The sequence below is a fragment of the Cherax quadricarinatus genome, chromosome 71, assembly GCF_038502225.1.
Source record: "Cherax quadricarinatus isolate ZL_2023a chromosome 71, ASM3850222v1, whole genome shotgun sequence".
Lineage (NCBI taxonomy): Eukaryota > Metazoa > Arthropoda > Malacostraca > Decapoda > Parastacidae > Cherax > Cherax quadricarinatus.
The window spans coordinates 3,137,054-3,153,365 of record NC_091362.1 but is presented as its reverse complement, the minus strand read 5'-3'; the positions used below and the strand labels follow the sequence as shown (position 1 = coordinate 3,153,365).

General features: G+C 42.4%; 1 protein-coding gene across 3 annotated transcripts in view; it reads right to left on the bottom strand.

The window, feature by feature from the left end:
• Positions 1-214: 214 nt before the first annotated feature.
• Positions 215-16,312, bottom strand: part of LOC128700278 (kielin/chordin-like protein) — a 56,943-nt gene continuing 40,845 nt past the window's right edge. For 2 of the 3 annotated variants that reach the window (XM_053793336.2, XM_053793337.2), the window contains 13 exons: positions 14,821-15,009; positions 14,308-14,502; positions 14,037-14,228; positions 13,384-13,578; positions 3,875-4,063; positions 3,515-3,703; positions 3,276-3,371; positions 2,830-3,021; positions 2,567-2,755; positions 2,195-2,398; positions 1,498-1,692; positions 427-588; positions 215-314 (listed from right to left, as the gene is read on the bottom strand). In XM_053793336.2, the coding sequence (XP_053649311.2) occupies position 314; positions 427-588; positions 1,498-1,692; positions 2,195-2,398; positions 2,567-2,755; positions 2,830-3,021; positions 3,276-3,371; positions 3,515-3,703; positions 3,875-4,063; positions 13,384-13,578; positions 14,037-14,228; positions 14,308-14,502; positions 14,821-15,009 (2,188 nt within the window). In that variant the 3' untranslated portion in view covers positions 215-313. The remainder of the gene's footprint in view (positions 315-426; positions 589-1,497; positions 1,693-2,194; positions 2,399-2,566; positions 2,756-2,829; positions 3,022-3,275; positions 3,372-3,514; positions 3,704-3,874; positions 4,064-13,383; positions 13,579-14,036; positions 14,229-14,307; positions 14,503-14,820; positions 15,010-16,312) is intronic. The other variant, XM_053793338.2, reaches the window with a different exon arrangement.

Genomic DNA, 16,312 nt, shown 5'->3' with positions numbered 1-16,312 from the left:
ACGAGGAAACAGGAAGAAATCTTTCGGTCCTCTTGAGCATCGAAACGCCAGTAACAGACAACTTTGCCCTGTACGGGAACTCCTTGAGACACTTGATGAAATGGAATGAGGCACAGCTCGTCCTCGCCAAACAAGACAAAGGCCGTGTCAAGTCTATTTAGACCCAAGGCTTCTAATGTTACTCTTACCAAACTAAGTATAAAGTTAAACTAAGTTTCGCAGGTAAAGTTTAATAGAGATTAAAAGTTATTAAAAAACTTGCATAGTATCACAGATTCATGATTCAGATCATCTGCTGCGCCATTTCACCAACTCTGCAATGTTAAAGCAGTCACTTTAGTTGAGATCATTAAAGGTTTAAATTTTAAATCAGTATTGCAAATTCATAAAAATTCATGAAGTAATTATTTTTTTTTAAATGCTCACCAACAGATTTTTCGTTCAGTAATGAAACCCAGTCTTCCACACGAGAACTCTACACAAGAGTTTGATGGATCAAGCCACTTTTCACCTAATTTTCGTTGGGTGCCAATATGATCAAAACATTCTTCATCCAGAATTACCGGAGACAACGTTGTAGCATTCGTACTGCAACGTTGAAATTTTCAGTGAATATTTGTATAACTGCCAAGTATCCAATTAACATACATGATTATTACAAGTTATAAACATGCTGGAGAGTTAATATACAGGGTGTTCACAAAATCCTCCTTTGGCGTTTTACATTTAAATGGCAAATTTAGACATTTCAGTTACGTGCATGTTATAATGGAGGAGTTTTCTTAACCTGTACACTGTGGCTCTTAATTATAATTATACTCTGGCGAGACTGTCATCATTGTTTCTAGTATTATTTTAATGTCATCTACAGATATCTGCAAAACTACCACAGAAAACCCATCTGTAAAAGTATCATTCAGAAAATGGTATCTTACAAAGCGAATTTCTTTATCAAATCTTTCCACATTTGTTTAGCAAATCTTGGAGAACTTAAGATTACTTAGTGATCACCCTTTGCATGCATGAGGAAGGACTGACCAATATTTAATAACATAATAAAGAGCTTAGGGAATGGTAAGAAGTTATTAGATTAAAAGAGGTTGTTTTATATACGAAGCCTTTGCCCTTTAACCTTATATCATTTTTAAGTTTTATGCACTAGAAACATTTAACTCTACATTTAAATTCTGTTTTTGCAGGAATTAAATCGCAAAATACATATCTTGAACTATAACTATTAATTATCATTGTAGGCCGTTTTAGGAGAGGATATTTTACACCATATATGGCACAGACTGAATTCTTAGCCATGCGAACTTAGTGGTCAGAGTAATAACCCTCCCAGAGGAGACCCATACCTATAGGTACAAACCAAGCTGCCACCACGCAACTGACCCAGTTGCGTGGTGGCAGCTTGGGGGAGGGTACCTCTAAGTGCATTTTCACCAAAGTCAACGCTCTCCATCTAAGGGCATTGAGTATGACGAGCTTACTTACGGGGAGTCACAGTAGTTAGGACAACACTGTCCAGGAAGTTTAGGAGGGACACATTGCCAGCTGGGTGGTGGAGCACATACCAGATTCGTACATTTCACTGTACCACCATCGCACGAACAATTTATGCAGGGATCCTTTGGGTCTTTCCAGCTTTCACCCTCTACACGAAGAATTCCTTCTTCGTCTTTGCATATTCTATATAGAGCGTTACTCATGTTATATTCATTTCTTTATGACTCGCGAAATAGTAATGACACGATGGCAAACAAACCATACCACGGCTAGCGGGAGATTCGTCTGTAAAAACTAACATTTGTGATCACAGTGGTGCCTATGCTAACCTTCCTATGGTGTAGAAATATACCTAGTCGGATAAATCTTATTGAAGCTAGCTGGCCCAGTGGCTAACGCGACGGTCTGGAGTTTTGAGAGACTGACCGCGAGTTCAAACCCCACCCTTGGTATGGTTCATTTCTTGAAGCTACTACACCTTGTGGCTTCCTTGTGTTTGGTAATGAGAAAAACTACTGTACAAGCACTCTGGATAAAGATTTTGGAAGGTAAGTAATTATGAAATCATCTACAAAACTGCCCACATACTTTGTATCCAAGAATCTAATGGTTTAATATCAGTAGTGATAAATGGGTACAAATGGGTCACTTAATTTTAGCACAAAGTAAAACTAAAGAAATTTACTTTCCAGTCTGAGGATCGCAGGAGTTGGGACAGCACTTTTCATTCACGTGTGGAGGATCACATAGCCAAGGCGGTGGCGAGGCACAGTCTGGCAGCACACAGGTCACAGAACCGTCTATGCAAGAACATTGCTTGCAAAGATTTAATGGATCATGCCAAGTATCACCCTCCATTCTCCGCACACTTTGTTCATCCAAACAGTTGCTGTAAATAAACCGAGATATTTAACAAGGTTAACTATACAAATGCAAACTAAGAAGCCTTTAAAGAAAATCGCCGATCTGTTGACGTTAGGAATCTTAAGAATTAAAGTCTTAAGCAGTGCAAAATATTCCAGTAATATACATTAAAGGCATTCGGTCTATTTGTCACCTGCATTCCCATCGAGGACAACATTCTTCTGGAGCAGTATATTGTCGACAGCTTTTGTCTGGGGCAGAACCCAAGTAGCAAATCTTCTTTCTCTTTAATATTCCACTTTTAGTACACACGTGTGTGACACAAGGATCAACTTTCCACTCATCACCCACTTGATGTAAAACACCACTGTCCACACAGCCACTGAAGAAAAAAAAGGTATTAAAATATTTCCTTCACGAAAAATTCAGTCATTAACTATATTTCAAAATACTTACCTGCAGTTCCACTTAGAACAGCACTCCTCCTCTGGGGTGTATTCAGAACAACTGGGATGGGGAGGGAGAGTCTTGCTGCAAACCTCTTCACTTATTTTTATTCCAAGTTCGGTGCAAATGGAGGTATTGCAGTTATCGTTCTTCCACTCACTCCCCAGTAAATGATACTTCCCCAGATCATCGAAACATCCCCTGCAGTGTGAAATAAACTAATTTTTATATACATGTATATCAGATGGAAGCTGAAGCTTTAATACAGTAGCATAAAAAAATAAGAAATTTTAAGTAGATTAATAAAAAAAAGCCCTCCTTTCATGTCTAGTAGTTAGTTTTACCCTTATTTCACAGATTTACAGACCACAAACTGCGATTACCTCTTCAACCAAATTACCCTTCAACCAAATTACCCTTCAAAGTAAAATTTAAGTGGTACACTGGAGAATTACCTGCATTTCCAGATAGGACAACATGCCAGAGGGGGTGTCGTTGCATTGCAGTCAGGACCAGGGGCGCCTCCACACTTCACCAACCTGCAGTCTTGTCTGAGGGGTTGAAACTATCTAATTAAGATTTTTATTAGACTGACAAATGTCCCTTGGTAATTTCATACTCAGATCGATAATTTAAGAACTGTAAAATATTATTCAAAACGCTAGAGAACAAGTTTCATTGACAAGTTACCAACCCACAGTTCCATTTGGAACAACAGGCTCCTGGTAGTGGCGGCAGTTCTATGCAGTTGGGATGGGGTTTTTCAATGCAAGTTACCACAGTAGTTCTAATACCCTTTAGGGTACACTCGTGAGCAATGCATTCGTTTGTTGACCATTTCTGATGCAACTCATAGTATTTACCAAACTTATCAGTACATCCACTGCAAAAAAAAAAAAAAAAAAAAAAAAAAAAAAAAAAAATTAGATTCTACCAAGTTAAAGTTACTCTATATGTCATGAGCCTAGTTTAAAAGATATGAAAAACTGTTTTTCTACTTGCATTAATCAGAAAAAGTATACGATTTATATAACCAAAGACATCTAGCCTGTACCTGCAGTTCCACTTGGGGCAGCAATCTCCATTTTTAATGTACTTTCTGCATGAAGGACCAGGAGAAGGACCAAGAGTACAGTTTTCCTTGGTGACCTGTATGCCAGTGTTGGTACAGGTAAGTGTAGTGCAAGGATCAGATTTCCATATATGATGTAAGGGATGGTAGGCTCCATCCTGTACACAACCGCTGGAAAACAAACATTAAACTGCAATATATAATCATAAAATTTATCAAGTACCTCAAGACAGCCTTCTCCAGAACGAAGAAAAAACATTGTTCACTTACTCCTTGACCAGTGTTTTATTCCAGACCCGCTGAAGGTAGATACAAAATCTATATTTGGTAAGAATAAATTAATGCTGTCAACTCTATACTTTAAAAAAAAAATTGTTTTGTTTATTCTTTAAGTATTCTTACAGTACTAAAATTGTGTAAAGCAATATTTTAATAACATGAGCGATAATAAATGAAGGTCAAAGTATATATTTTACCATTTTTGCCAAGTCATTAGAAGTAAGATGAGCTTTCATGTCAATATAAAATTTTAACAATACCTTATAAACCTTATAAACCAATTTCTTATCAGGACTAACGAACACAAAGTTGCGAGTTATTTAACCTTAAGCTGCAATCAAACCTTCAATTTAAAAGACCACTTTTCCTATGAAATTTCATTTCAGACTGAAGTGGTAAACATTGTAAAGCTCAGAGCATAAAAATATTTGTGTATTGTTTACCACGTTCGCACTATCTAAATTCTTAACCTGAAAAAATATCAATTCTCAATTAAGCCTGCCTCAATAGTAAGCAAATTATTAGAAGCAATAATAAATATAAAACATCTTGGCGAGCATAATTTGAATAACAAGTCTCAACAGGAGTTCATCTGGGGCCGTTCTTGCCTGAAACATTTACTAATCCCAGATGCTAACCGAAGTGGAATTATTACATCAAAACTAAGCACCGAACCCACGAGGGCCACTGTACTGCAGGGCAGATATGTTAGATTTAATATGCGAAGAACGGACCAGCGAGGATTAGGAGTTAGAGTAAGAGTAGCAACGAGCGCTAAAGAGAAGACAAAATCAAACTTGGTGTAATAAAGCAGTCACAAAAGGTCAAAGAGGAAGACTGCATCAAAGGTGGGGCTGTCGGCAAGGAGACAAGAAACTAATTGCGTTACAGGGGAGACTACGCCAGTGGTAAATCCTGCGTGTCTGCTGATAGACGGGACAGTATTAACAGATATTGAACTAACAACCCGTGACAATTCTCATAGCGATGAGCGCTTCTCCAAGATATACCCAGGAGTGAGACGCGTGTCCGATATGGAGGCGGGAAATAGTCGTCCTCTCTACACGGCATGTATGATAAAACCAAAAACCCCCCCAAAAAATAAGTTTTACCGAAGGCAATTTGATGAATAAACTCATCACTTTCGTTGCCAAGAGGTGCAATGCTTAGAGATTTCTGCTTAGAGATTTCTGCAAAGATAATTCTGCAAAGATAGGCGTCGCTAGGGTTGGTGTCGCCCGGGGCGGAATCTTTGGTGTCACCCCCATGAAATCCAAGGGCGGGGGGATGGGGGGAGTAAACTCCAGTTACATCACTGCTGCATGACCAGTGACTAATGTTTAGCAATGAGAACGTTTGAAGGCCATAAAGCAAAGTTTATTAATGATAAAATAATCGTACTAATACTGAGGAAAAACTAAAATACCACCTTGAGTATAGGCAACAAATCCTACATTTATTCAACAATGAAAAGAAAAAACTTGAAAAATAAAGAAAAAACTAATTCCGATTTAACCTTGAGCACAGGTAACATCTCAAAGAATCTGATGATATTTCATTTCCTTGCCTTCAATCCTGCAAAATCATCCATCCCATCAAAATCAATAATTTTCTATATATAGGCCTATTTGTACTCTAATCCTATAATAGGCTATATAGAAACGAAGGATTTTTCTTAGGTCGCTGAATCATGGTTTTGGTCATTAGTGTTACCTTCTTCAGAGGCACAATGGTGTCACCCCATAAATGGGGTCACCTGGGGGGCCATACCCCCTTACGACGCCCCTGCCTATATGAATCCGCCTGCTCGTTGCTCCGAACCTCCACGTGTCCAGGGACCCAGCAGAACTCATTTTCTAGAAATGTGGCGCAACCAAAGTTATATATGAATAATTAGGGAAATAAAATTTTAGGATGGCCTGCAAAGCACTAAGGGAGTCAAACTACAAGAACGTCGAAGTACGCAGAGTATGTATATGAGCGATGAGAATCTGGTCCAGTTTGGCTGTGAAGATGCTAGCCGAGTCTCAAATGACCTCGTAAAACATGATCCAGAAACACTGCTGCAAACTCGACACTCAAGATTTATCTAATACTCGTGCAATGGCACGAGTACAAGCTTGAAAGTAGTCAAGAGAAAGGGGGAGAGACGCTACAGAAGATAAACCAGCATTCGTGCACGGAAGTGGGGAAGAAAATCCACGACTCGACGGAACTGCCCATGGAGAAAAGATGCAATGACGAACATGACGCGGATGAAAAGAGAAGCCAAGAGTGTGAATATACAAAGAAAAGGGTCGGAGTTAAAATGGTTGGAGTAAAAAAGGACCATTATTAACGTCTGTCACCATCCTGTACTTAGAAGGATCATGAAGGTCATAGAAGTGGACAAAATATCGGAGACAACGGGTATCACATCGCTCGTGCAGTGATGGAACATTCACCTCTACATATATTACAATAAAAAAGAAGAGCTAAACCTATTAGGGTCATACAGCGTTGCACCTCTGCATAGAATTATTATTATAATCAAAAAGAAGCGCTAAGCCACAAGGGCTATACAGAGGTGCAGGGTAGGGAAGGAAGCAAGGGAATTGGATGGCAGAAGGGAGGGGGGATGATCAGCAGGTTACAGAAAACAGCGGGGCAGGGGACAGTACGGGGGTAGAGGGTAGCAAGAGATTGAAGTAGAAAGGGCTAAAGGTATCAGAATTTGTGAAGTCAGTCAGTCGTTGTCAAAAAGTCAATGAGAGAGTCCGGATGAAAGGTGGGTCCATCAGCGAGAAGGGAAGGTAAAGAGAGAGCAGCAGAGCGAAGACGACGACAGAGGTAAATTCTGCATGCTCGTTGATAAAATGGGCAGTCCAACAGAATGTGGCTGACTGATAATGGAGCTTGGCAATTCTCACAGAGAGGAGCAAGACGCCTCTCCATGAGATATCCATGAGTAAGACGAGTATGGCCAATGCGAAGACGGGAGAGAGTAGTCTCCCAACCTCGACACTGGTGATAAGACGACGGCCAGTAACCTATACTCGGTTTAATAGACTGAAGTTTGTTGCCGAGCATAGTAGACCAACGTTGTTGCCAACGGGTGTGAAGGTGGGAAGGTATTGCAGCAAAATAGTCCGTAAATGGAATACCTCTAAGAAACTGGTAGGTCATGTACTGCTGACCGCGCAGCAGTGTCTGCCTGTTCATTGCCCTGTACGTCAACATGACCAGGGACCCAACAAAAAACAATATCTTCATGCTTGGTAAAGATGCGGCGTAGCCAAAGTTGGATACGGAGGACTAAGGGGTGAGGTGTATCAAATTTTTGTATAGCCTGTAAAGCACTAAGGGAGTCTGAGACAACCACAAATGATGACACAGGCATAGATGCAATACGGATAAGTGCTGTAAGGATGGCATATAATTCGGCAGTAAAAATACTAGCCGAAGATAGTAAATGCCCTTGTACGACGCTGTCCGGAAACACTGCTGCGAATCCTACGCCGTCAGAAGACTTAGAGCCATCTGTGTACACAGCAATGGCATGAGAATGAGAGTGAAAGTGGTCAAGAAAAAGAGAGCGGGAAGCGACCGTAGACAGTTGGGCTTTCGAGCAAGGGAGGGAGAAAGAACAGACTCGAACAGCTGGAACTTCCCAGGGGGGTAGGGAAAAGTGAGATGCTACATGTACATAGAAAGGTGGTAGTTGAAGAGAAGACAAGAGCGAATGAAGGCGAAGAGAGAAGGGACGGAGTAAACAGGGGCGGCGAACAAATAAAGAATGTCTACTAATATCAGTGACCATTCTATAAATGGAAGGATTGCGGAGATCATGAGAGCGTACATAGTAGCGCAGGCAATGGGCATCACGGCGATCGGATAAGGATGGAACGTTCGCTTCTGCATAGAGGCTCTCGACAGGGGAAGAGTGGAAAGCACCAAGGCATAAACGTAATCCTTGGTGATGAATGGGGTTAAGGCTAGAGAGAGTAGCAGGAGATGCTGCTGAATAGATCTGGTCACCATAATCAAGTTTCGATAAAATAAGGGTGGAATGTAGGCGAAGGAGGGTTCGACGATCAGCTCCCCACGAAAGATGAGCAAGGGTTTTAAGAAGGTTCAGCCGGCTGTGACAAGTTGCCTTCAGAGAGGTAATGTGAGGTTTCCAGGATAACCTACGATCAAAGAGGAGGCCCAGAAACTTGACTATCACGTTCAGGGATACGGGAGCCATAGAGGTACAAAGGATGATCGGAGATGACAGAGCGTCTAGTGAAAGTGATTTGGTGGGTTTTAGTGCTGGAAAATTTAAACCCACGTGTGGTGGCCCAATTGGAAACACGGTCGACTGCATGTTGGAGAGAAACTGTAAGGAGGTGACAGTCAGCGCCTGCACAGGCAATAGCGAAGTCATCAACATAGAGTGATGACCAAATATTTGATGGAAGACTAGAGGCCAAATCATTAATAGCAAGGAGAAAAAGTGTTGTGCTCAGAACACATCCCTGGGGGACACCTTCAGCTTGGATAAAGTCCGGGGAGATCACATTATTAACCCGAACACGGAAATGCCTGTCAGTTAAAAAGTTCTTAAGGAAGGATGGCAGATTGCCTCGAAGGCCTAAGGAGCGGGCTTGGGCTAAAATATTATACCTCCAAGTTGTGCCTTCTCAAGGTCAAAAAATATGGCAATAACTGAGTGGTTATTCGCAAAGGCATTACGAACATACGTATCCAAGCGTAGTAAGGGGTCTATGGTAGAACGTCCCTTACGAAAGCCATATTGACGAGTGGAGAGACTGTTGTGTGTCTCGAAATACCACACTAAACGTCTATTTACTAGGCGTTCCATTACTTTGCAAACTGCACTGGTAAGAGCAATGGGACGATAGTGGGAGGTTTCATGTCCCGTAGTGCCTGGTTTGCGGAAAGGGAGAACAATGGCTGATTTCTGCAGCTGTGGAAGAACTCCTTGTGACCAAATAAGATTGTAAAGGCGTAATAGGACTGCAAGGGCTGACTGATGTAAATGTTGTAGCATACGAATATGAATGTCGTCGGGCCCAGCTGCCGATGATCGACAAGCTGAGAGTGTTGCCTCCAGTTCTTGAAGTGTAAAAGGCACATTATACTGTTCTTCTCTGAGAAGAAAAGTCCAAGGGTGCTAACTCTCTGGGAGACTTTGAGGAAAGAAATGAGGGGCATAGATGGAGTCCCTGAGAAATACGGACCAGATGATTGCCAATTTCATTGGCAACACCTAGTGGGTTTGCTATATCAACACCGGCAACCCGCAGAACAGGAGCCGGGTCAGGAGAATATTTACCACTCAGTTTTCGTACTTTTTTCCAGACTGCACTCATAGAGGAAGCAGAGGTGATGGTGGAGACAATCTCGCCAGCAAGTGCGTTTAGCGTCACGGATGACACGGCGAGCGATCGCACGCTTCTGTTTAAAATCAAGGAATCGCTCTGTGGTTCTATTGTACCGGTACCTGCCCCATGCAGCGCGTTTCAAACGTACTGCACGGGCACAAGCAGGAGACCACCAAGGCACGCATTTCTGAGAATGCCTGCCCGAAGTTTGGGGTATAGAATGAGAAGCTGCGGTGAAAACGGAGGACGAGAAGAGGTGTAAAAGCTCATCGATGGAGGACGAAGAAGGAACCTCTTTAAAAACAGTTAGGTGTGAGTAAAGGTTCCAATTTGCCTGATTAAATTGCCAGCGTGGGGTGCGAAGAGGTGGCGAATATGAAGGGGAAGTAAGAATGATTGGGAAATGATCACTGTCATGCAAGTCTGGGAGAACAGACCAAGTGAAGTCTAATGCGACGGAGGAAGAGCAAACAGATATCAATGCAAGAGAGTATGAGTCCGAGGATCAAAATGGGTGAGAGTACCTGTATTTAAAACATGGAGGGGGTGGGTGGCAAGAAAAGCCTCTAACTGAATTCCACGGGAATCACAGTGAGACCCCCCCCCAGAGGAAATGGTGGGCATTAAAATCACCAAGCAACAGAATCGGTGGCGGTAATGACGAAACAAGGAAGGCAAAATCCGGAATAGATAATGCCCGAGAAGGAGAGAGATATAAAGAACAGAGCATATACCACCTATGTAAGTGGATACGGGCTGCTGTGTAATGCAGCGAAGTATGAACAAATAGCTGATGGTACGGAATATCAGTGCGGAGAAGAAGGGCACTTTCATTAAAGGTCCCATCAGGAAAAGGATCTGAAGAATACAATAAATTATAGCCTGAGATGTGAGAAATAACAGCAGAGTGTAATTTTGGCTCCTGTAAGCAAACACCAACAGGGGCAAACTGGGAGAGTAACATCTGAAGCTCACCCCGATTACCCCTGAGGCCGCGTATATTCCACTGTAAATAGGCCATGATTGGCAATGATAAAGATACTTGAAATCCGCAGGTAAGGGTTCCTATGGACTAGAAGGGTTAGAAAAGTCCACATGCGGAGGCAGTGGAAAATGTTCAAGCAGCGAAGGAACGGTGCGCTGTGAAGAAAGGAGTTGCGCAGATGGAGCAGAGGAGAGAGAAAGAGCGGAAGGTGGATCAGTGTCCATTGATGGTTTGGTCTGCAATACATTCAGAGATTGCTTCAAGTGTTTCGGAATTCAGAGATGTCGTATGGGAGACAATATTGGGAATGGTAGGGGGAGGATGAGTAAAGATTGGAACTGTATTGGACTGTACCAAGGTAGGGGGGGGGACGAAAGGGTGGAGGGAACTGGAGAAGCTTGGCAGGGGACAGAAGAGGCAGGAACCTGGGAGGTGGCAGAAGAGGAAGAAACTTGGGAGGGAACAGGGAAGGAAGGTACATTACGAGGAGGAGGGTGAACCTCTGCACTTGTAACTGAGCCAGTGAGAGGGGAAGAACTAGGGACAGGGAGGGTAAAATGAGGAGGTGGAAGATGGGTAGGTGGTGTTACCGGACCTTTTTTTGACTTTTGAGAAGTAGAGGGACGATTGGGAGGAGGTGTCGTACGAGGTCTCGTCGATACTGAGGCTTGTGAGAGAGAACTCGAAGAAGCGAGATTAGACTGAGGCGTTGAAGTAGGGACGTCTGAGCCGAGGACAGCAAAAGGATTAGATACAGGAGTGATTATGGGAGAGGTAACCACAGAGGTGGGTGTAGAAGATGGGATACCAGAAGTGGGGGGACGTTTTGAAACACGGGAATAAGAAACACGTGGGAGTCTCCCTTGGAGGCGGAGATGAGAAACTGCCATGGCATAAGGGAGACCTTTTGTCTCTTTGAGGTAACGGATTTCCCGCTCGTTTAAATAGACCTGACAACGGCGAGAGTACGAAGGGTGAGCCTCATGACAGTTAAGGCAAGAGGGAGATCGATTGCAAGACGTATTAGAATGGTCATCGGTACCACAGACTGGGCATTCGGCGACAGATCTGCAATATTTCGCTGGATGGCCAAATCGCCAGCAATTTCTACACTGTTGTGGTGTAGGGATCACCTTTCGAACTTGTAACCGATGTTCTGCTATATAAACTGAGGATGGGAGTTCTCGGCTGTCAAAAGTTAAACGAGCCACATTGCTAGGGTATCGTCTCCGCCCACGGGCAGGAAGAATGTAAGTGTCTACCTTGAGGATTGGGAGATCTTGGAGTTCCAGCTGTTCTAGAATGTCGGTGCCACATGTCTGGAAATTTTGTTGAACTATGGTATGGGGCAGAATGACGGTACCACTACAAGAATTGAGGGAATGATGTTTTTCAAGAGTGACAGGAACAGTATCGATATGGGAAAGACGAGAGAGCTCATGAGCCTGGGTAGCATTCTGTATGGTAATGATGCACGTACCACTCTTAAGAGCATGAAAAGAAATATCTTTACCAACATGGCGTAGGAGTGCCTTGCCAATACTATGGTCAGAAAGATAGGCAGTAGAGGAAGTTGGTCGTAAAGTGAAGAATTTAGTCCACTGTTCAGTCTGAAACTGAGCGTGGAAAGGTAGTGAAGGACGTGTCGATCGTTTCTGAGAAGAACGAGAAGGTGGAGAAGTATCATCAGCAGGTAATTGTCGTTGACGTTTAGGCGTGGGACCAGAGTTGGTCCGACGTGGAATGGGTCGGCGATTTGAAAATTGCCGCACCGTAGAGGGAGAGGCCGGAAGCATAGTCAGAGGAGAGCGAAGATCCGATAAATCGAAGGAGTCAGTCGAGGCCTCAGTACCTGAAGCGGGTGAGGAAACAGCACCGGCAATAGGTACAGAGGCATGAGGAATGTCTGAAGAGTGGTCCAAAGACGAGGCGGGGTCAGAACGGGGTGCGGTATCAAGAAGGGGCCTGGGGGTACCAGGTTCATGGACTAGGGCTGCCATGGTTAGGTTACTTCTTTCTTTTTGTTTTTAAGAAAAAAAAAAAAGAAAGAAAATAAAAATAAAAAAAAAAAAAAAAAAAAAAAAGGGGGACCGGGGAGGGATAGGTCCTAGGAGGAATGAAAGGGCCAGAAATCTCCCTCCGCACCCAAGAGGACCTCAGCACCGCAAGTAGCACAGATGCAGCATGGAACCCGTGCCATACCCTACCCATCATGCTAGTAAACTAACAATCTGGGATAGCAACCTCACATCTGCCGAGCTACCTCGGTGGACAAAAGAGAGGGCGGCCGGATATCCGCCACAAAGCATACCTCCTTCGGCCACCACCCCCGGAATCCGAAAGGTGGCTTCCAGAGATACACTCGTCGCCCGGAAGACACCCAAAGCTACTCCGGGATACCGAAGAGGGATCAGGACATCCCCAGGCGATCCAGATTCCACGGCAAACTACGCCACCGCTAAGAACCTCAACGGAATGGGATGGACCCCGGTATCCTTTCTCCTACCTAGGAACTAGCGCGCCTGTGGGAGAAATCCCAAAGGACAAAAAGAGGAAGGGCAAAAGGGAGGAGTGGGGAGGAGGAGGAGGAAAGGAAAAAGGGGAGGATGGGATAGGGGAGGGGAGATTGGGGGGTAATTAGGTTCGGTCTGAGGAAGACCGATAGGTCTAATTCCTCAGACCAAGAGCCTCTTCACCACGCCAAGGAGCCCCCCTTGAAGAGGCCTCTGCATAGAAGCTCTTAACCTGGAGGAACGAAAAGCGCCATGACAAACGCAATCCCTGTCTAGGTAGAGACTGGTGCACCGTGTAACTAATTTCGATTAGAGAAATACTTAATGCTTAAATAACATACTAACCTGCAATTCCATACTGGACAACATTCACCTTCTGGTATGTATTTGCGGCAGTTGGGATGTGGCGGGTTCAAGTCTGTACAGTTCGTGAGTTTCATGGTTATTCCTGCCTGTTCACACACTAATTTTAAGCACGGATAGTGTGTGTTCCATTCATGACCAATTTCATGATAGTTTCCAGTGTTGTCAAAACATCCCCTATAAAGATAAGTGCATTTTAATTAACTTCAAAAATTATACAAGACAATTCAGAATAGTTATAATATTTCCATGTTTTTCCCCCCATGTTGAGTAAATGTTAACGTATATCTAGTGGTGACATCTAAAGCTTGGAGATCATGTATACATTATTTTATATAATAAAAGATTCTAAATCTGTGAACATTACTAAATGCATGAAATTCATTTTCACAAACTGAGGTAGGAATACCAATTTCTGCAATGCATATTCTGATATCAGTTATTAGTATCAAATTAAATTTTAGACACTAAACTTTTATTTTCCGTACAGTTAAAATGCATTAAGCTCAAATATTACAAACATTTATGCAATATAAAAACCGTATTCTGCCCAACAATAAATCGTTTGCCAGTGTATTTATAGATTTTCCAGGTAAAAATTAATGTAAATTTAATACTTCGAGAAATTTTCTTGCCTGCAATTCCACTGGGGGCAGCAGTCTCCTTCAGATATATTTTTCTGACAACTAGGATGGGGAGCAGGTCCCAGCTCACACACTTCCTCTGACGTCTGGATACCATTCCTCGTGCAGAAGTTTGTAGTACAAGAATCCCGTTTCCATACTTCATATAACGACCGATTTATACCAACTTCATCAACGCATCCACTAAAAATAAAAAAAAATTAAGCATTTTTCAAAAAAATATTTACACAGATGCTAATTGTATATCATTAATTCCACTCGCCTGCAGTTCCATTTAGGACAACACTCTCCCACTGGTGTGTATTTAGAGCAGTCAGCACGTGGGGGGTGAATATCTTGACATTGAAGACGATTTAATGTTATACCATCTTCAGTACATTTGAAGAGAAAACATGGATTTTCTGTTCGCCATTCTTCGCCAATTTCATGGAAACTTCCAGAGTAATCAATACAGCCCCTAGAAAGAGGCGTTTTGCTATTTTCAATATGATAAATGTTTGGCATACATAGCATCAGAAGTTTAAACATCCTATATAAAAAAAACTTCATGAGAATGAAGGGAGAATAACTTGTCAATTATTTTTTTATAAATGTTAAAAATTCGTGAAAAGGAAAAAAACTAGACCAGCTAATAAAACTCAGTGTAATTCAACCAAGCTAATATAAAAAAAAATCACATTTGCTATGTATGCCTAAGTTTTAAATTTTCTTAAAATAATTTTATGAAGATATTTCCCAACTGAGAACTTATAATCAAGTTGCTAAGTACACACACCTGCATCTCCATACAGGGCAACATTTATTAGGAAGAATGTGTTTTACACAGGTGTTGTGGGGTGCTGGAACCAGCTGACAGCTTTCTCGCGTTGTCTGTATTCCAGTCATCGTGCAAACCCTAGTAGTACAGTGGTCAATCTTCCATACTTCTAACACAGGATGATGCCCAGTGTGATCACTGCAACCGCTGCAAACAATCACTAGTAGTAAAAATGTTTATTTGTCAGAAAACAGTTATGGAGACTACTGCCAGAATAGGGCAGTGTACTTATGTATACGAGGCCTGCCGAAGTAATTAAAATGAGTGCAGGAATAGTGACGGATGCTCTAATGCCACTGGGAACAGTGTCGAAACATAATGGATGGCAGTGGCGAGTACCCTAAGATTGCTTCTGCGTACATTAGAGGGTGTGGTATTTACGAAGCAATTTCCCCGTATAGGTCACTCAGCGCTTGTACCAATTAAAAAAAAATCAGCTATAATCAAGAATAAACACGCATACGGATATCAATAAAAAACCTCTTAAATGTCAATAATCGCCATATATTTTTCCCCTCGATCCCTACTATCTTTCAGTAATTATAAAAGCCACGAAAGCACAATGACCAAAAACGGTCATACCTAAAATGTGTTGCAGTCAGCGGCTCGCCACAAACTTCACATGGACAGAACTTCCACGAGTACTTGACTGAGCAAGGTGTGAGCTTGGTCTTCAGACAGATTTATCTCAAGTACAGAGTACTGGAAGAGCAAAACACCCACACCTTTTAACGTTCTCCAAGCCTGTAGGGCCACCAAGCTCTCCACTTTCCGACGAAATGAGAGTAGGAGCCCATAAAGTCACTAAACAGCGAGCAGAGTAGGCAAGACAGCAAGCTATGCACCTTGAAACAGTGCCAAAGCTGGGCTGCTTCGGGAAGGACGGGGCCAAAGATTCTTAATAAACTTGTCAAGAAAATGTTCTGATCAAGAATATTCGGCACAAAAACAAATTTAAAGAAAAAATATTACTTGACAAATAAAAGATACCAAAAAATAAAATTCGTGAAATGAGTAATCTGACAATTCTCTCCAAATCATGTTAATCACTAACATTCAAGCACTCTTTAGAAATATACGAAATACCTGCGTTAAATCTGCATTGGTTATGCAGTACTTAAATGGAAAGACAAGATTTAAAGGATGGAAGAGCCCAGATTTGAAGAATCAAGTCCCTTACACAGCAACAGGTAATCTCCGCCTAATTTTCTTTTCAAGGAATACAAGCAGCAGCATTGCACACATTCTGACTTAAAAGCTCAGCCATTTTAAAAAAAGGTAAACACCGGTCACGTCCCATCGACCCGCGTAATGACAAATTACAAACAAACCATACGGGCAAGGAAAGAACCCGCGATCAGTCATAAAGCTCCAGTCCGACGCGTTAGCCAGCTGGCTACAATAAGATTCATCCAACTGGGTATATTTATATACCATAGGAAGGTCTGCA